Here is a 21,665-nt window from a genome sequence, read left to right as displayed (position 1 = left end):
AGATGCTCAGTCATCTAAGTCATGGTGGTCCCAAAGGGTAGCTGGATGACTGAGAATCTCAACAGACATTTTAGCTATCCAGTTTGGAATGGACACCCTTGGAATGATGCGGGAGTAGGCGTGGATTTCCAGAGGGAGAACTTGCAGACTGCAGGAACCAGGAGCGCCACTCAGGTGATCCCGAGGGCGCAGATAAACCTCCAAGTGGCCTCAGCAACCCTCTAAAAGGATGCAAATGACCAACTGTCTGCAAGGAATATAAATCCTTTCATTCACCTCTATCCTGTCAGAGCTGAAGAAGCTTCTTGGATAAGAAGTGAATCATCTTCAAAAACACTTAAGTCCAGTTGCCTGCCGAAAAGAGCATCTTTGTCACAACCATGATCTAGTTGACTGAGAATCTCTGCAGACTTTTAGCTATACAATTTGGGACAAACACCCTTGGAATGGTGTGGGAGTAGGAATGGATTTCCAGAGGGAAAAATTGCAGACTGCAGGAACCAGGAGCACTAACTCAGGTGACCCTGAGGACAGAGAAAAACCTCCAAGTTCTTCCATGACCCTCTAAAGCAGAGCTGTCAAATGCCCGGCCCATGGGTTGGATGCCTCACAGGCTGGCCACATCCACACCCAGTTTAACAAAGGGGAAAAAGTCCCCATATGTCACATGACGCCGCCGTGACAACTTGATTTTGATACCCCTGCTCTAAAAAGGACGCAGATGACCAGCTGTCTGCAAGGAATATAAACCCTTCCCTTCCCCACCATCCGGTCAGAGCTGAAGAAGCTTCTTGGATGAGAAGTGAAATGTCTTCAGAGAAAAAACAAGGAAGTCCAGTTGCCTCCTGAAAAAAAAAGCACCATTGAATTGAAAAAAGCATAATTGATATCAACCTTTTGACGGTCAGTTGGATAATTTTACAGGTAGTCCTTGACTTAAAAACATTCATTTACTGACCGTTCAAAGTTAGAATGGCCTTGAAAAAAAGTGATTTATAACCATTTTTCAGACTTACGACTGTTACAGCATCCTCTTGGTCAAGTAGTCAAAATTTGATTGTTATTTTTTTTTCTATTGGCTATAGGATCTCCGGTCCTTCTGCTCAGTTAAGACGGGTCGCGGGCCACTACAGGAAGGCTGGCGGGAATATACAAAGCCCATCATGTGCTCTTACAAACTGGTGACGGTCAAGTTTGAAGTCTGGGGACTGCAAACACGGGTAGAACAATTTGTCCATAAGGTGAGATTGTATTTTTGGAAAGTTGATGTCTGGAGATGAATAGGCTGCAGTTGCCAAAAAAAAAAAAAAAGGCCAATGCCATCTCGGGCCACACCAACAAAGGGAGAACATCAAGATCATGTGGAGCAATGGTACCACTTTATACCATATTAATGAGGCCAGATTTGGAATACTGTGTCCAATTCTGGTCCCCAAGATGAAACCCAAAAGATACTGAGACCCTAGAAAGAATGCAGAGAAGAACAACAAAGATGGTTAGTGGTCTGGAGTCTAAATCATACGATGAATGATTAAGGGAACTAGGTATGTTCAGTCTATCAAAGAAATGGATTGGGGGGAAGATAGCTGCCTTCCAATACTTGAGTGATTGTGACAAAGAAAAGAGGACTGACTTACTATTCAGGAGTGGGACAAGAAGTAATGGGTGGAAGCTTGTTAAACAGAGATCCAACCTAAAAGTAAGGTGAAGTTTCCAGGATAGCGGGAACAATGAATCAATGGAATAGGCTGCCTCCTGGAGTTGTGGATGCTCCAATGCTAGAGGTTTTCCAAAATAGACTGGACAACTATTTGACTGGGATGACAGAAGGTCTTCCACCTTGAGCAGGGGGGGTCAGACTAGAAGACCTTCGAGATCTCCTCCAGCCTGTGATCGGACAGTATCTTCTGTGAGAACCGCTTCTGCAATGAAGTGGGGGGAACTATCCCAGAATTCAAGAATCCTTATTGGCTGATCTGAGAGAGGCTATATGGATGTTGTTGTTGTTGTTGTTGCTGGGACAATGGCTTTCCTGATTACAAATTGAGATGGGTGAGAGATGCGTTGTGACTTTGTGTTTCCTATGGGACAGGGCTGCCCTTTCAGTACCTTGGAGAGCTCCTTAGATCCTCCCTGTTAACAGAGTAACAGAAAAAGTTGGAAGGGGCTTTGGAGGTCTTCTAGTCCAACTCCCTGCTCAAGCAAAACTGGGTCTGTAGTACAGATAATTCTTAAACTTACAACCCTGTGTTTAATAACCATTCAAAATTACAACAGTACTGAAAAAAAGGGGACTTATGACTGGTCCTCACGCTTAGGATCATTGCAGCATCATGGTCACGTGATCAAAATCCAGGTGCTGGGTGGGCTGAATTACCTGCAAAAGACCTCAAACCTCAAAAGACCTCTAGTCCAACCCTTGTTCAAGGCAGGAGAACCTATACCATCCCACTCAAATGGTTGTCCAGTCCCTTCTTGAAAGTTTCCAGTGATGGAGCACCCACAACTTCCAGTGGCAAGCTATTCCGCTGATTCTTACTGCCAGGAAATTTCTCCTGAGTTCTAGAGGTTGGATCCCTCTTTAACAATCTTGCATGCTTTGCTTCTTGTCCTGCCCTCAGGTGCTTTGGAGAGTAGGTTGACCCACCTCTTCTCTGTGATAGCCCCTCAAATACTGGAAGACCATTATCCTGTCCCGTAAATCTTCTCTTCAATAGGTGAGGCATACCTAGCTCCCTCAACTGTTCATCATATTGTTTAGCCCCCAGGTCCTTTATCATTTTGATTGCTCTTCTCTGTATACAAATATTGTTCTTGGCACACAAAGGCAGCTAATTCTTTTTGGAAATTTCATTAATAGGGTGTTATCTTCTAAGAGAATGACCCTAGGGTTTGTTTTTCTAAAACAGGAAAAACAATGCAAAACAATAATCTCTGGCTGTCCATTTTAAATGCAGTCTGCATTTGGGTTTGATGCTTCCATCAGTCTTCCTCCATAAAGTGCTCATGTTGGGTTCTTCAGCCAAGAATGGCAGTGGGCAAACACACACGCGCGCACACACCCAAAAATGTCGCTGCTGGATTACAACTCCTGGAGCCTCGTCCCACTTGGCTGGGGCTGAAGGATGCTCAGAGTTGTGGCTCTGTGACATCCAGACGGCCACAATTGCCCATCTCACTCACGCAGCAAAACAAGGTACAAAATGTTGGATTTCATGCTGCCGTTGGGAAGAGTGCTTTGGGTTGCTTCGTATTTGGGGAGGTAAACGCCATATGGCTCCCGCCTCCGAAGCGAAGTACGGAAACTGTGCCGTAGTGCCACAAATAGCATCAGGCAACCTTTAGAGAAAATCAGGAAAAGGTTAGCCCCATGCTGTCCACCCTGGGAGGTGGGCCAAATCAAGGAAGGGAATCCAGGAATGCTCTATGTCAGGGATGTCCAAACTTAGCGAATTTTAAGACTTGTGGGCTTCAGTGTTCAGAATTCCTCAGCCAGTTAATCATCTCCTCAGGGACTTCAGTGGCAGAGGCAGTGTAACGGAAGGGACCTTGGGGTCTCCTCATCCAACCCTCTCCTCAAACAGGAAGACCCTATTCAATTCCTGACAAACAGCTGTCCAACTGTTTCTTAAAGCGGGTACAGCAGTGCCTGCATATTCTTCATCTCATGAGGAAAGTGCATCTTCTCCTTCTCCTGTCCTTACCACTTTCTATAGAGGGATGACCGAGAGCATCCTGTCCTATTGCATTATTGTCTGGTTTGGAAGCATGACTGCTTCGGACAGGAAGGGGGTGCAGAGAGTGGTGAGGATGGCAGAAAAGATCACCCCCTTCTATCCAGGACATACCATATAAGCCAGGGGTGTCAAACTCAAGGCCAACGGGCTGGATCCGGCCTTCAAGGGGCTTAGATCTGACCCACAGGGCCACCGTGGAAACAGCAAAGGATTGGCCTGTGGTATGGCCCTCCCGAGCTCCGTTTTGCTGCCACAAGCACAGCAGGGCTACATTTTTTTGCTGCAACAGCCTTCTGCAGCCTTCCGCTAGTGAAAACAGAGTTCAGGGGGGAAGGAAGGAAGGAAGGAAGGAAGGAAGGAAGGAAGGAAGGAAGGAAGGAAGGAAGGAAGGAAGGAAGGAAGGAAGGAAGGAAGGAAGGTGATCATAATGAGAGGGAGGGAGGATCTGAAGGAAGTCCTGCCTTAGTACTTGGCTACCACAGGTGTCCCCGACACAAGTGATGTCAAGCTGGCCACACTCAGCCTGGCTCCACCTACCCCATCCATGCAGCCCCTGAGGTCAAACACAACCCTGATGTGGCCCTCAATGAAATCGAATTTCACACCCCTGATATAAGCTATGCTTGAGCAGGGTCCACAGGATTATCTGGGATGCGCCACGTCCTCTTCATAACCTGTCTTCCTTGTTACCTTCTGGGAGGAGGGGGATTGGTAGTACCTGAGGCAGAACATCCAGATTCAGTCACAGTTTTGTTCCATGCAGCATCAACCTTGTGAGTTCTCAAGCTTCCTCTTTCTGCTATGCATTCAAGATGGACAGTGGTTAATATTAATAGGTATTTATATGTATGGCTATAGATGTCAACATTCCAACTAACCAACTCCAAACCAATAAACTCCGAGACCAGCATTTCCTCAAAGTTCCATTTTATTAGAGTTGTCATATTGGCACATCTGGGAAAACCCAAATCTGAGAGTTCTGGGTTTTCCATTCCCAAAAGAGAAATTGAAGATCCCTCTCTTGCACCCATCACAGGGCCCAATCAAATCTTCACCCCAACTGAGACATCCTCCCAGTCACTCCCTTCCAGGTGCTTGGCAACATGTCCTTGACTATCTGAGAAAATATGTTGTTGAGTCTAATCTTCCACCTCTCTATGAAATCCCCCCACTCCCAAATTCCCAGGCACTAAATGTGGCAGCCTCGAAGCTTCCAAGTGAATATATGGCTTCCAAGGCTGACAGTAGGTATATACATATGTTTGTATATAGTATGTTTATATGTGTATATATGTATATGTACACTTTTGTGAGCAGGCAATAGAACTTCTCTTTGAACGTTTGCCGGTTATCTTAAAAACCTCCAGTGATGGAGCAACCACAATTTCTGGAAGCAAGCTGTTCCCCTGATTAATTGTTCTCGCTGTTAGTTCTAGGGTTGGATCTCTCCTTGATCAATTTCGATCTGTTGCTTCTTGTCTTGCTTTTGGGTGCTTTGCTTGTCCCGCTCTTCTTTGTGAAAGTCCTTCAAATATTGGAAGACTGCTGTCATGTCATCCCTAGTCCTTCTCTTCATTGGACTAGACATATCCAGTTCCTGCAACTGCTCATGGTGATCATCTTCGTTGCTCTTCCCAGCCCTGTTTCTAGAGTTGCAATGTCTTTTTTTGCAATGGGTTGACCAAAACCGGAGGCAGTCTTCCAAGAACGGTCTTACCACAGCAGTGCAAAGCGGTACTAACACTTTACGTGACCTGGATATACTGTCCTTCTGTTGATGCAGCTGGAGGACTGTCCTGGCTTTTTTTTGGCAGCTGCAGAAAACCGTTGGCTCCTATTTATTTATGATGGGGGGGGGGAATTGCTGTGTAGAATTTGCTTGGGCATCCCTGCAATGCCAGTAACCGGATTTTGGGTTTCAGGTCATTCGAGATATTTTACTCATCGGGCACCGCCAAGCCTTCGCCTGGGTGGACGAGTGGACTGGTATGTAAGATCTTGGGGTCCATGATGGAGGAGGGTGGGAGGGAGAAAGGGAGGAAAGTCCATGTGGACAGTTGCTTTGGTCTTCCTTTTCCATGGGAATGTGCCTTTTCCTCAATTTCCCTATGATCAACTGTTTTGCCTTAGAGCCTGGTCATTCAACCGTCAACCTATGTTGAATTTATGTAGTGTTTCATTCATCAAGACCCCACACACCCACTTCACTGTCTCTCTTGCTCCCCTCTGGGGGAAGGTTTCGAAGTATTCCTGGCAGGACTTCCAGATTCTGTAATCGCTTCATTCCCTAGGCCATCCGCCTGGCAAACTCACAAGGTTCATTTTTCTCGCCATGTACAGGTATACATTTGAACTAGACTCTATTTATCTGTATTGATTTATTTATTCTGTTATATTATGTAGTGTACATTGGAGGTGGTGACTCTTTGAGAGCTGTATGCAACAAAAGTTCACTTTAATGTATGCCGATTAGTGTACATTCAAAGTGACAATAAAGTTATTCTATTCTATTCTATTCTATTCTATTCTATTCTATTCTATTTTTTGTTCTCTATTCTTTATTCCAATATGCTAGTTCTGTTCTAGTTCTAATTCTATTCTTATTCTATTCCATTCCATTCCATTCTTCTATTCTGTCCTGTCCTGTTCTGTTCTGTTCCGTTCCATTCCATTCCATTCTATTCCATTTTTTCTTTCCAATTCTGTTCTTTCCTGTTCTATTCTATTCTATTCTATTCTATTCTATTCTATTCTATTCTATTCTTCTATACAACCCATTGACCACCCTGTGTTTTTTGGTGCATAATCCAGAATGTGAGTTTGGTGGGTTTTTTTTCAATGTCCACCCATTAATCCATGGAAGAAGCTGTGGGTCACTAGTTATGTATTAAATTCCCCATTTCTGCGTATGCAATGAGATGGTTGAAAACAATTGATCGATGCTTCTGAGTATGACTTTGACATAGCCAGTGTTTCCTGCCCCTCCCAATCGCAAAGCATGGAGTTGCTTTGAATAGTGAGACGGACAGCCTATAAATTTAATAAATACATAAATAAATCAGTGATGCCAAGGAAATCTATTTCAAGCATTCAGAAGAATCTCCAGCCTAGCTCATTTGCTCCTGAAATATTTAGAGCTTTCCTTTTTTATTTTATTTTAAAGAGGTTTAAGTGGGCTTGCAATCGTGCTTAAAAAGCAAGCAAAGCACCAGACTTTTCCATTAAAAATCCAATGGAATTCTACCAAAGATCATCGTTAAGGTTGGTGGTGGGGAAATATGCGTGGGATTTATCTGCTGGAACAAATTAGAGCTACCGAATCTAGCAGGATGTTTCAGTGGGAAACCTGCTTTGTGGTTTTGGGTTCAAGACATAAACTTGTGATTCATTCAAAAACATATTTCACCCCCCTGAGCTTCTTGAGATCGTAGCTGTGCCTCAACCTGTTCCTTGGAGCTGAATAACGAATCTCCTTCCTCAATTCCTTTGAAAGTTGTTGGACTCCTGAGAGCAAGCAGATTGCAGAAAATTATTAGGCCTCCTCACCACAATTTTTGGAACAAAGTTTCCTCTTTTTCTTTCCTAACAGGTTAACCTTGCCTCTCAAGTCAGTTATTTTCTTCAGTTTTTCTGTTGTCCCTGTTGTTCTGCTGTTGTTTGACTGTGTTTTACTTATATGCTATGACGTCTTTCATATCATGCTATTCAGAGGTGGTATTCAGCGGGTTCTGACCAGTTCTGAAGAACCAGTATCGGAAATTTGGAGTAGTTCGGAGAACCAGCAAATCCCACCTCTGACTGGTCCCGCCAACCCCATCTCTTCTCTGCCTCCCATTGAGTCCCAGCTGGGTCTCCTTTGGTTGCCCTGCACAGGAGAACGGAGCTGGGAAGCAGGTTAGTGGGGTGGGGAGGGAATGGGGATTTTACAGTATCCTTCCCCCTGCCACACCCACCAAGCCACGCCCACAGAACCGGTAGTAAAAAAAAATTGAATCCCGCCACTGATGCTATTCCCACTACTTCCTGCTCTTGTGGTTCCTCAGCACACCACCTTCCAGGAACAAGTGGTTCCTAGACATTGTAAGACTCCACCTGGGAAGGTCCCACAGCTGTCAGGCCAACATCTCCCTAAATGTCCCAGCATTCCCTAGACTGTCCGTACATTATGGGATTTCATGAGGAATTTTGAATTTTGTCAGGGATGACTGACAGGTGTGGAGAGTGGTGAAATGGCCTAGAGACGGAGCTCTCACCTCACAATCAGGAGGCTGTGAGTTTGCTCCTAGGTAGCAGCCGATATTTCTCTCTCTGCGCACAATGAGAATATATTGTTCGCCACCCGATTTTTGAATTGTGACCCAATTCAAAAATTGGGTGTGTTTTTTTTGTTCGCCACCCAATTCCACTGTATATTGAAAACAAGAGTATTTTCCAGGAAAGTGGGTCCCATGTTAAAATAAGGCAGGGGGGAGTTTGTTAGAGGACCAGCCATTTACATTTAAAACAGCTCTTTGAATGGAGAACACGCCAAGTCGGAGCCAGTCCTTCCAATGATCTCATTCTGGCGTTCCACTCTCCAGGAGCGCTTGATTTAATACATTATTTGATTAATGCTTAGATCGGCCCGTTTTCCATTAAAGCACACCATATTAATTTGGCAGGTTGCAAAGGCTATTTGAAAAAGATGTTTCCCTGAGAGCTTCTATTTATTTAATGGGTATGGGAGGGAGAAGAAAGGTTCTTGGTTTGAACTAGGCATCTATTGCCCAGCCATCAAAATATATTTATATATAAATACGTTTACATAGCTGCACTTAAAAGATAATTTAACAGGGTAATAGAGTTGGAAGGGACCTTGGAAGTCTTGTACTCCAATCCCCTGCTCAAGCAGGAGTCCTTAGACCTGTGATGGTGAACCTATGACATGCATGCCAAAGGTGGCACGCAGAGCCCTCTCAGCGAGCATATGCGCTGTTGCCAGCTGGTCTGCTGGTTTCTGACATGCACATGCAGGCCAGCCAGCTGGTCTTCGTGGCTGCTGGAGCACTGGAAAATGGCCCGAAATTCAGCCAAAAATGAGGCCATTCTTCAGGCCTTTTCCAGGCCATTTGGGGGGTCAAAAATGCCCAGAAAATGGTCCTGAAAACTGCCTGAAAAATGGCCTGAAAATACCTCAAAAAACAGCCCCAAACACGCCTCTTTCTAGGCTGTTTTTCCTCCCTCCCCATGCTCCTGAGACTTTCCTCGAGCCTCTGGGAGGGTGAAAGTGGCCTCCCTCGGGCTCCGGAGGCTCTTTTGAGGCCGGAATCAGGCCCATTTCCAGAGGTCTCACCCAATCTCTTCTGGACCCAGGTGTGAACTTCAATGGAAGACCAGCCAGGGGTGGGATTTGGCAGTTCTCCGAACCAGCCATAACCTTAGCAACAGGTCCACTCGAACCCGGGCAAACCCATAGCTGCCCGGCCCTGCTCCATGCATCTCCTTTCTTTGATTTTTGAGAGTGATTTTTCATCCCCCACCCCTTCCTAAGAAGCAATAAGGTGGGTGGGAGGGGTTGCCAAGCAGCAGGTGTTCCAACTTTTCAGAAGAATGAAACAGTGTCTTCTCAGAGGTCTAACAAGCCACTGAAACTCCAGATGGTTCGCCCTTCTCGGCAGATTTTTTTTTCTCCTTGGTTTGCTTCAAGTTGACAGCTCATGGTGGTTGGTGGAGTTTTGTAACGCAGGAGAAAGCTTTGATTAAGTTTTGGAAGCCTTAGGGTTGATAGATCTGGAATAACTCCCAAGCCCGATTCATAAGCTGGTTCTCCAGGATAAAACAGCATGATCAGGGAGGGCCTTCTGGTTTGAGCTTCTTCGGTGACAGACCGAAACCTTGTCTCTCCGAGGCTTTGATCCGTGCTCGCCGCTGGAGCGCCCCGAGCCGGCTGATTTCGGGGCTAAGTCACCCCGTAAAGGTGGTGAAGAGGGGGGAGACTGCCTGCAGGGTTGAGGAGAGCCGCATCTCTCCTCCCCAGCTGGCCATTACTCCCTTTCCCGAAGGCGGTTTTGGAGTAGTCAGAAATGGCCACCACAAAGAAGAACTCGACCGGAAAAGAATGTGCAGGAAGAAGATAAGAAGAGAAAGTTTTGGTTGACCGGGTCAAACAGCAAAAACAACAAATAAGGTACCCTGGAATTTAAACTTAACAACATTGTTCCCAAAGAAGATTTTGAAGCTGCGAAGGAGAGAGAGAAGGGAAAGGATTAGTTTTTTTTTCTTCCCTTCCTTATACTGACAGCTAAGAGACTTAAGCAAGAAACTGAAAAAAAAATCCACTTTGACATTAATAGGCATCTAAGCTGAAAATAAAAGTCAAGGGGATAATAAAGATTTCTGGACATTTAAAAGTTTTTAAAAGCTGGAAAGGAGAGGGAAAAAAAAGAATAGAAGGGCAGGATCTGGAAAAATGGAGGAGACTGCCTGGAATTAAGGAATGGAACTGTAATTAAAAGAAACTTACAGTGAAATTTTAACAAGATTCCTCAAAGATACATTTTAATGGAAACTTGGTAACAAAATAATAGAACCCCAGGAAGAGAAAGTGGAAAAAAGAAGCAAGTAGAAACAGCCTTGGATTATTTGGATTACTTGGTGATTTTTGGTTTTTGCATCTAGATGACTAAAATTAACTGGATGGTTGTTTAAAAGTTTTTAAAATGGTATCACTCTTAGAAGAACTGAAAAAGGAATTTAAAAAATGGAAAGAAATCACAAGAAGGGAGAAGTTCTTTTGGCTTCGTGTTTCAATTCTTAGAAATGGAGATCTGGAACTATGAGAAGCAACAAGAAACACTTGCAGAACAAGAAGATTGGGACAAAGAAGAAGCCATCTTTAATGATAAAATAATTTTAAGTGGGGGGAAAAAAGAAAAGGGGGGAAAGAGAGTGAAAGGTTTAAGACTAGAAAAAACAACCAAAAAGAAGAAGAACAATTTGAAAGATAATTATAATATTAGAAAGCAGCAGAAGAGAGGATTACAGATGAGAGAGTTAGAAGTAGAGAGACGAGGGGGTAAAAAGGGGAGGGAGAAGAAGAGTGGGTAGAAGGCAAGGAAAAGAAGTTGTAAAAGACAGAAACAAGAAATGGAGAAACAGGGAAAAGATATAAGGATTGTAACCATAAGTTTGTTTAGAGATAATGGGTGAAAATTTAATTGTAAAGGGGATTCTGCAAAGGTACATAAGATAGCTTTGTTATATTACAAATAGAAATAACTTTAGAAAATACGATGACGGATAAAATATTTATTGTAATGCAGTGGGATGTTTGTTAATAAATAAATGAATTAAAATGATTGAGAGAATTAAAAGGGAACATTTTTAATTATTAGTAATGATTTATAAAAATATAAGTGAGAAATAAGGGGAAAAAAGAATTAACTATGGAAAGTTTATAAGTGTTCCCAAGGAAGTATGATATTTAATTGAAAAGAAATGTTAAAGATGTTAAGATTTTAATGCATATTAATGATAGAATTGAATTGGAATGGAATGTGTTTTATTTATATATATATATATATATATATATATATACACACACACACACACACACACACACACACACATATATATGTGTGTGTGTGTGTGTGTGTGTATATATATATATATATATATATATATATATATATATATATATATATATATAATTTAATTTTTTCTTTTTAAGAACATAGTGTCTATTTTAAGAATGTGCCAAGCAGAATTCAATTGGAGGTTATGTATTATATTGAATGCTATAATCTTAAAGCTATACAATGAAGCTTAAATAAGAGCTTGAATAGATAAAATTAAAGGTTATAAAGGTGTCATACTCTAATTGGTAACTACAGGGAAAAATTTGCTTAATAAGAAAAGATAATGTGAAATTGTAACAGGACAGACAAAAGTATAAATATAATGATTTGACCTGAGATAATTAAAACAAAGTTGAGAAAATTAAAAGAGGGGAAAAACTATGTAGAAAATATAAAATGGTAATAAGATATAGAACAGAATATAAAAATGAGCATGAAATTGAGTTTTGTGTCTGTATGAAGAAGTGATAACCTGGGACCATGCTATTTTCAAAAAAGTTGTTTTATTTGTATTTTGTTTTTGTGAAAACCCAAATAAAATTTTCAAAAAGAAAAAAAACAGCATGATCAGGGAGAGGAAAAATAATTAACCCAGCCCTCATATTGGCTGGGTTCACAAATCATGCTTCATCAAAGTGGGAAAAGGCCAAGAAGATACAGAATACGGAATAACAGAGTTGGAAGGGACCTTGGAGGTCTTCTAGTCCAACCTCCTTCTCAAGAATTTTTGACAAATTCTTAAAAGCCTCCACAATTTCCAAAGGTAAACTATTCCACTGCTTGATTGTTCTTACTGTTATTACATTTCTCCTTAGTTCTAGGTTGCTTCTCTCTTTGTTCAGTTTCCACCCATTGCTTCTTGTTCTTGCTTCAGATGCTTTGGAGAATAGCTGGACTCCCTCTTCTTTGGGGCAGCCCCTGAGATATGGAAACACTGCTCTCGTGTCTCCCCTAGTCCTTCTTTTCATTAGACTAGACATACCCAATTCCTGCAAGCATTCTTCATATGTTTTAGCCCTCAACCCCTTAACCATCTTTGCTGTTCTTCTCTGCACTCTACATTCAGGTGACTTCCTAACCTTCTCAAACTCTTTTGTTGAAAGGGAGAAACTGTGGTTTAGATTAAGTAGGGCTCCTCAAGGCATGGTAAATGTTCTTTCTGATACCCCAAGCAAAGAGATGGATGGGCTCTGGTGTACCCAAAGCAAAACCTAGAACAGGGTTATTCTGGATTTCAGCTGAAATAAAACTTGCAGGGATCAAAAGAGTGGTTTTTATGGGATGAGTAAGGCAGTGGGTGTCATCCTCTTCCTCCCCAGTTCATTTGGCCACCGCCAATGTTTATTTATTTTTATCCCTTTAATATGTTACAGATTACTCAAGATGACAAACATATCCAGCACGCCTTTTTCCTATTTACCCAAAGTCACCCAGTTGATTTTCATGCCTAAGGTGGAACTAGAACTCACAATCTCCTGCTTTCTGGCTTTATAATTAAATGTATATGCCACCCAACCCACTCTCCAAAGCAACAAAGCAAATGTCTTTGGCTTGCTTCCATCTGTCTCCACTCACTTACCTCCCCCAAAGCACGTATTTCTGAAACAACCTTCTTTGAGTCCGTATCCTTAATAACCCTTGGTCCAAATATGCATATTTCGTTCGATTCAAAGCCATAAACCTGGATGAAGCAGATAAATTAAGAACTATTTTGCACATCCCTAATTGCATGATTTTGACCTGAACGTCTTCGAAGGTTTCGCTTTTATATCTTTAGACATCATCTTCTTTTTGTAGATGCGTTATTATTTCTGTTGATAAGAATTACCTCTCACATTTTCACTGTTAAAAAAATTATAAAGAATGGAAGCACAGGATGGCTGAAACAGCTTCCCCATCCTCAAAGCATTATGTAATTGTACAGTATGTGCCGAATAAATATATTTAATCTAGCCTGTTACACACGAGATTTCATGTGTTATATTAAGCAGCCTCGTGAGGTTATTCCGCAGATTGCTTACAGCATAAAATGCAAAACTGTCTTTGAAAAGGCAGCAACATAAAATAAGCATTTTCCACGCAAACCCCTTCAGGGAAAGTAGATGAATTTCAACAGAAGATTATCGCCTCTCATTGTAATTCTACATCCTCTACTTTTGTGAGCAATTTGTTTTTAAGTCACTTATAATTCCAAAATTTTAATCCGCCGAGCAATGGGGCCCATAAATTTATTTTTCCTCACGCCAAACGCTCTTAACAATACATGGAAAACTTATTTCTGTCCTCCAGCCTTCAGTTTCCACATAATAGGTATGTAATTTGAGAGAACACAGATCTCAAAAAATATTAAGCTTTGTCTCAGTCAACTGATTAGATGTCAAGGCTTCTTGGCAACATTAATAGCATCAGAGGACAGATTGAAAAAGAATTTTAATGAGGGTGTTATTCAAATGCAAACTCAATCAATAGTGAAATCCAGATTTATATTCTTGTATCTCCACTTCTCAATTCCAGGATTGAATAGATCTGATCCAGTGGTGGGATTCAAATTTTTTTGACTACCGGTTCTGTGGGCGTGGCAGGGGAAGGATACTGTAAATTCTCCAGTCAGAGGTGGAATTTGCCGGTTCTCCAAACTACTCAAAATTTCCGCTACCGGTTCTCCAGAACCTGCTGAATTCACCACTTCTGATCTGATCCTCTTCTGGTTTTTGACGGGTTGAATTGAATCCTTGACTCTTGTTTTGTTTTTCAACATTTTATTAGTTTATCCAAATGCAAAATACAAAGAAAAAGGTAAGTAACGAGAAAGTCAGAGAGGAACAAGGGAAAGGAAAAAGAGTCGGGTGAAAGGAAAAAGGAAAAATAAGTGTGGACTTCCAATTCTTTTTAGCATGGTAGAATAAGGTAATAGCATGCAGCCTCACCTTTTTTTTACTTGGCATGATAGCCCTCAAACTTACGACTACAACTGAGCTCCAAATTTCTGCTCTTAAATGAGACATTTGTTAAGTGAGTTTTGCCCCTTTTTACAGATTTTTCTTGCCAGTGGTTAAGTGAATCACTGTAATTAATAACATGGTCCTTAAGTGAATCTGGATTCCCCATTGACTTTGCTTATCAGAAGGTCATAAAAGTGGGTCATAGGATCCTGGGACACAGGAACAGTCATAAATATGAACCATGTGTCAAGAATTTTGATCACATGACCAAGGGGACGCTGCAATGGTCATAACTGAAAAATGGCCATGTCACTTTTTTCAGTGCCGTTGTAACTTTGAACAGTCACTAAACGAACTGTCAAGGACTACCTGTACTATATACTAGTCATTTCTATAACCTATCTAATCAACAAAAGCCAAAATAAATGTTGCTTTTCTTTCCACCTCAAGCACAAAGTCCAAAAGTGGTTTCCAAGCAGAAACAAAAATTAATTGTATTCTTTTATTTAATCAAAGCTGTCAATTTAGCCAACTCTGCTAATTCCAGAAGCTTTTGCAGCCAATCACCCATGATGGGAATTAAGATATCTTTCCCATTTGTACATAGAAAAGAACAGAATAAAATATTGGAATGACAAATAGAATGGAATGGAATAGAATAGAATAGAATAGAATAGAATAGAATAGAATAGAATAGAATAGAATAGAATAGAATAGAATAGAAGTACAGTACAGTACAGTACAGTACAGTACAGTAGGAATAGGAACACAACACAACAGAATAGAACTAAAACTAGAACTAGAATATTTGAATGAAGAGTAGACTGGAACAGAGCAGAGCAGAATAGAATACAGAGCAGAGCAGAACAGAACAGAACAGAATACCACACAATACAATACAATGGAATAGCTTTATTGTCACTTTGAATGTACACTAATTGGCATACATTAAAATGAAATTTTGTTTGCATGCAGCTCTCCAAGGATCACCACCTCCAATATACACTACATGAACATGACTAAATAAATAAATAAATAAATATGTACCCACGTATGTTGTATGACATGGAGAAACAGCACAGTCTATTTTGGATGTATGCGTGTACATGGAAGTAGGTGGAGCGGGTGCCATTTTGTTTCTCATCCAATTTCGGAGCCAACCTACCTGGACCATCTTCTCTCATCCTACAGTGGTGCATCTTTTCTCACGCTGTTCCCTCCTCTGTGCTTCCTCCCTACAGGCATGACCATGGATGAAGTCCGCTTATATGAGAAGGAGACCCAGCAGGCCACCAATGAGATTGTGGGCATCATGACGCCCACCATCTCCATCAGCGAAGTCCAGCTGCCCTCCAGTACTCAGAGTGCCCCCTCCAGTGCCCCCTCCACGCCACTCAGTGGAGAAGCCCCCGAGTTCCTCCATGTGCCCAAGGACCGCCAGAGGAAAAAATCCGCTCCAGAAATGCTCTCGCTGCCAGTGCTGCGCGAACATTCCAACCTGGAGTAACAACCGCCTCATGTACAGAGTCCCTATTCTGATCCTTGCAAAGGAGGCTCCCTAATTCATTTCCCCAGAAGAGGATCCGGTGTCCCTGATGTTTTTTTTTTCTCTAAATTGTTCTTTAATTCCAGGCCTTGCCTTGTATCCAGCAAGAGAGAACTCCCGTTGATGGGGGCAATTGTTAAATGGTGTGGGTGCCTTGGGAGAACTTGGGGGATTCCACCAGATCTTGGAAGCAGCTGTAAGCCTTCTGATCTGTTCCCAGGTCCTTCAATATCACATTCCTGGCCATGTCTATGTTGCCTTGGGCCAAAAGGGTATTGGGGGGGGGGAGCATACCATTGGACCATTGCTTGGCCTTCTAGCCTACATGACTCAGCCAACCAACATAAATTGGGATCTCCTCTCTCTGTGCAGGGGGAGGAAGCATTGGGCGTGGCTCTGTTGCAGATGGAAAGCTGGTCAACCTAAATCCCATGCCAGAAAATCCACCCTGGAAATAGATCTGTTGTGAAGGGAGGCTAATTCCCCATTAAATCACATTTTCTTGCCTCTCGCTTTAAGGAAAGGCAATTATGCGTGTGTGTGTCCACATATGAGTTATATCCACAATTAGAGAGTACAAATAATCCAGATGCTAAAAGCTCCGTTAAACTTACAGCGATGGCTACGTTAGACAGTCTTTAACAGCCATAGTTCAGCATAGTCTTCTTGCACCAGCCCTGCAAAAAAAGTGTCCTCTGAAGCTACCCAGAGGTCTTCCATTGAAGTTCACACCTGGGTGCAGAAGAGATGGGGTGAGACCTCTGGGGAAAATGCCCTGCCTCTTTGTTGAAGCCAACTGTTTGCCAGACAAGAGGAAATTGTCAAAGGAAGAGAGGACATCAAAGGAAGGTGGGTAGCCCCAGCCATCACTTCTTCAGGGTGGCCGTTTTGTGGGCCCCAACAATTTACTTTTGATCTGCGTTCTCCCACCCACCCACCCACAATTTTAAAGCAAAGCAAAGGCTGAAAGGCATTTTCACCTTGTACACTGGTAAGCCACTTGACTAAATGCTTTCCTGCTGTTTCAAGCAGGTAAAAACCTAGTTAAGTTCCCTTCGCATGCTGGTCAGCTGCATGTTACCATTGAGAGTCATGGTGGCACAAGGGTTAGAATACAGTATTGCAGGCTGCCCAATGCCAGGAGTTCGATCCTGACTGGGTCACGGTTGACTCAGCCTTCCATCCTTCTGAGGTGGGTAAAATGAGGACCCATATCGTTGGGGGGCAAGAGGCTAACTCTGTAAACTGCTTAGAGAGGGCCGTAAAAGTACTATGAAGTGGTATATAACAGGGGTCCCCAACCACTGGGCCCTGGACCGGTACTGGTCCGTGGAACATTTTCTACTGGGCCGCCGGTTTGCTGGGTGCTGCCATCTTGTTTTGGTGAGAAAATGCTTCTGGTGAGCTTTTCCGGTTGGAAAGTGGTGTTTGGGTCCTGAAGGAATCCTCGTGCCTTAGTTTCATCGAAGGGGGGGTGGCTTCGAACAAAACTAAGGCGCGAGGATTCTTTCCGCACCCAAGGCAAGGCGAGCTGAGCGACCGTCCCAAAGCCGTCCCAAAGCGAAGCCCATCGACAAAAGGAGGAGTTGAAGGTGGCGGGGAGAAGCGGGGGATGGCTGGCTAGCCAGTCGCTCGGCTCGGCTGGCCTTGCCTTGTCATGCGTGCTGATGCCGGTACCGGGCCGCCGATCATTTTGTGATGCCGGTACTGGGCCGTGGCACAAAAAAGGTTGGGGGCCACTGGTATATAAGTCTAAGTGCTATTGCTGTTTGCCAATAACTACAACAAGTAAAAAATTGCATCAAGCATCTGAAATCCAAGTAAGTATTGCAGGCTCAACTGGCAAAGGATCGCTCAAAACCATGATGATTGGAAACATGCAGAAGAACAGGAATTCATCCTGCAGTGGATAGACAATAGCTAGAATAATGATGATCTGGAACCCATTCACCAATCTGGGTTGCACAATGACACATTTCTGGTTCTTAGGGGAGAAGAGATTACAAAGTGACATTAGCAATATCGCTGTGTTATTTCAGAGCAGGAATAGGCAAGTGACATTCTCCAGATACGTTGGACTACAATGAACAATGTGTTGACATTGGCTGAAGTTGATGGGAGTTGAAAGGCCAAACTTCTCCAGGTGCCTTTCTGTCACTTGCTTTAGAAGTTGGGTCATGGTAGGTATTTTAGAAGACCTGGGAAGTGCCTCTTTTCATTCGTGGCCTAACATCTCCAGGGATAATTCAGAAAAAAAAAAACAGCCTGAAGAACTTCCATAGATGGCAGAAGACCGCAACCGGACATGAAACTTTTGGGTCTAGTCCCAAAACGATGCAGAATGCAATACAGACAGGATTCCTCCTGATCATTCTGCAGCCAGAACTCAAGCCTTTCCTTGCTAACTAGCAGTTCTCAGGTGGATGAGAATCCCAACAGCCAGATCTTCAACTAAGGTGTCTTAAATTTGTGGGGTTCTCTTGGGTCTATTGGAGACTTCTCCAACACCATGCAGGCCTATAAATGCATCCTCTTGAGTCTTCAGCAATTCAAACCATCGAGTTTATTTCCATGGCAACTGATGGCCTCTTTTCTCCATGACTCGAGACCTTTTCACAGCAAAGGTACCTTCTGGTGGTCCATCAATAGGACCAAAGCATAATGCCTTGTGGCCAACTTTCCCACCATTGCTAACTGCCCTTACTATGAAAGGGGCCTCTGCTGTCCCCAATTCCATGGACATCAGCCTTTCTAGTCTTTGTACAAGCACAATTTGTATTTGCACTGTCGTGTGCAGAGACGGTCCTGCCTTCCCTTCTGCTGCATTAAGCATTGATCCTGTGTTTATGTGGGTGGGTTTGTGTTCCCTTTTTCTTCTCTCCCCTTCCCTGTAAGCAAGTTGAGGAGTTGTATCTTCAGTCCGCAAAAATAGGGAAGGATTCTAGAGGCAAGTAGAACAATAACACATTCACAACAGAGAAGCAAGAACTCAGTGTCTGAAGTTGTTCTCATGTACGTTTCTGGATTCCAGGGTCCACACGGGAAGAAAGCACAGTTGCGGTAGATACAGAATTGTTTCTGCTTAATATCTGTTGGAGGCCTTGTAGGTTGTCCAGATCTAGTCTCTTGACCTTCTGGTGGATGCTATACCGCCGAGCCCATCTCAATCCCCCTTACATGCAGATTTGGGGGAGTAAATGGTGAATCCTTTCAAAACTGTACACTTCCAAGATTTGAAGAACCCAAATATCAACCCGGAAGAAACAGAGACTCTCCTTAAAACCATTAGTAGCCTCTACTCTGCAAGACCTGATTAAGAATGAACTTAGCCAAGAGAAGAGAAGTAGGAAGAAAAACCCTGTAAATATTTTGTGATCCGTGTGGCAATTGTCTTGTATGGTTTTGCTTTTGTTTCGTTTTTTTTCCCCCACTAGGGCGATAAAGGCTGCTTCTGACAGAGAGCTGTCATGTGATTGTTGCATTGTTTTGACGCACCTGTGAAAGGCACGAGGCATTAGCAAACAACCGCTTCACCTCTCTCCTCTCTTGATAGTCACTATCTTCTCATTTATCTTCAGAGCTCACAAACGGTGGGGGTCATTCTTTGGAGTCCTTGTGTAGTTTTCTTAAGCTTTTGGCTTAACACAAGGTACAAGTCCAGCATATGGTGAATAAACAGCTGATTTATCACTTAGTACATGGGATGAGGTGAGAGGCGGTCACTGACAGTCTCTGGGAATGGCTTTTGAATCTGGGCTTTACTAGAATCTTTGGGTTCCAGGCAATCTTGACCTGAGGTCCCGGGGCCTCATTCTGACATCTAGGCGAGACCTGAGCATTTTATGGCTCACGGGCCACATCCAGTCCTTTGGCTGTGCTGTTTGGCCCACAGCAATGCCCCTCCATGGTAGTTCCAGTTTCTCATGCAGCCCCTTGGTGAAAATTAATTGTCCACCCCTGACCTTGACTAGCTGCTAATCCATTATTCCAATATGTCGGAACTTTAACAAGTTCAAGATATGCAATGGTGACCAGTGGTGGAATTCAAAAAAATGTTACTACTGTTTCTGTGGGCATGGCTTGCTGGGCTGGGCATGGCAGGGGAAGGATACTGTAAAAACTACATTCCCTCCCCACTCCAGGGGGAAGGTTACTGCAAAATCCCCTTCCCACCTCACTAACCTGCTTTCCAGCTCCCAGTTCCTGTGCAGGGCAACAAAAGAAGACCCAGCCAATCAGCTGGGACTCAATGGGAGGCAGAGAATAGATGGGGTTGGTGGGGTCAGTCGGTGGGATTTGCCAGTTCTCCGAACTACTCAAAATTTCCGCTAACGGTTTCTCCAGAACCGGTCAGAACCTGCTGAATACCACTTCTGATGGTGACCCCTAAACTGCACTTAAATGCAAACCCCTAAATGCACCGAAGACAAATTCCTTGTGTGTCCAGTCACACTTGGCCAAGAATTCTATTCTATTCAGCTCTACTCTACTCTATTCTACTCTACTCTACTCTACTCTACTCTACTCTACTCTACTCTACTCTACTCTACTCTACTCTACTCTATTCTATTCCAATAGATATTCTATTCTATTTTATTCTATTCTATTCTATTTTCTTTTCTATATTCTATTCTATTCAAAACTCCATTGAAGATGTCACCTAGCCTGGTAATGAAATATTTGTAAATCAACCCACAAGCTTGGAGAACCAACCTCCACCCTCAAGTTCAAGATATGTTGACTTCAATTCTCATAATTCTCCAGCCAGAAGGCTTCTAGGTGAATTCAGAATTCTGGGCATTGAAGTTCATAATGTAAAAGTCACCATGGTTGAGAAACACTCAACTGGTTCTTGATAACTTCATCAATTTGACTTGGAATCTTGAAGGCCATTCAGTCCAAAGCTAACATTCTGGAAACTCTTGGACCAAGGTTTCATGATGGTCACTGAAATGTAGAATTACATAGGGCTGGTCAGTGACAAAACAGACTGGAGAAAGATCTGCAGCATGTTTTTGCTAAGGGCAGAGGAACCACATCTGTGAATCCTTAGATCTTTGCAAGGAAGCTCTGGAGTTTGTAGAACTATTTGCTTGTCTATGCTAGCTCTTGAAGAGAAGAACATAGCAATGTAGTTTTTTAAAAAAATTCAGAATAAGGAATATAGCAATCGTGAGCTCCAGCACATGCACAAATATGCTCCCCAGGAATTCTTCTCAAGATAATTTTAATTAGGATTTAATAAAATGGGAATTTAATTAGTTAAGTAGGAAGTGGGTCCAGCGTAGCATTGACCTTTAACATCAACTTTATTTACAAAGTTGCTTTCCACCTTTGCTGGGTCCTTGTAGGCATTTACCAAAAATGAAAAGTGGGAGCATGTAATCAGATGCTTAGTTTGAAATTTTGCCCATTATGTATTAGACATGTAGCCATTTTGAAAATAGAGGGGAAACCAGGGGTGGGATTCTACTGGTTTGCACCTATTTGTTAGAACCAGTTGTTAACATTCTAAGCAGTTTGGAGAACCCGTTGTTAGAAGAAATTACTGGCCTAATCCTGTAAGGAAGGCAGGAAGGAAACATTCTGGTGTTGCTTACAGAAACTGCCTCTCCATTAACCCTTATTACATTCTTGGCAGGACTAGACTTCCTGTCTCAGGAACTTCTCTGGAGTTTTTTTTCCCCTCCTTTGCTGGTACTTTGCTTGTGTGGAGTGACCATTCAAAGTTACAATGGCACTGAAAAAGGTGACTTATGACTATTTTTCACACTTATGACTATTACAACAGTCATGAGAGGCTAAGTGAGGAGATGCATGCCTC

General features: G+C 42.8%; 1 protein-coding gene across 3 annotated transcripts in view; it reads left to right on the top strand.

Moving 5' to 3' along the window:
- The window catches only part of LOC113438669 (cytoplasmic phosphatidylinositol transfer protein 1-like), a 56,016-nt gene extending 38,893 nt beyond the window's left edge, over nt 1-17,123 (top strand). For all 3 annotated transcript variants that reach the window (XM_087912487.1, XM_087912489.1, XM_087912490.1), the window contains 3 exons: nt 1,086-1,241; nt 5,660-5,723; nt 15,537-17,123. In XM_087912487.1, coding sequence (XP_087768613.1) covers nt 1,086-1,241; nt 5,660-5,723; nt 15,537-15,802 — 486 coding nt within the window. In that variant the 3' untranslated portion in view covers nt 15,803-17,123. The remainder of the gene's footprint in view (nt 1-1,085; nt 1,242-5,659; nt 5,724-15,536) is intronic.
- Nucleotides 17,124-21,665: the final 4,542 nt, after the last annotated feature.

This window comes from Pseudonaja textilis, chromosome 14, assembly GCF_049901715.1.
Source record: "Pseudonaja textilis isolate UNSWEBS1 chromosome 14, rPseTex1.2, whole genome shotgun sequence".
In the NCBI taxonomy this organism is placed as follows: Eukaryota; Metazoa; Chordata; class Lepidosauria; order Squamata; family Elapidae; genus Pseudonaja; species Pseudonaja textilis.
The sequence above is the reverse complement of the archived record's forward strand: the minus strand, read 5'-3'. Positions and strand labels throughout refer to the sequence as shown.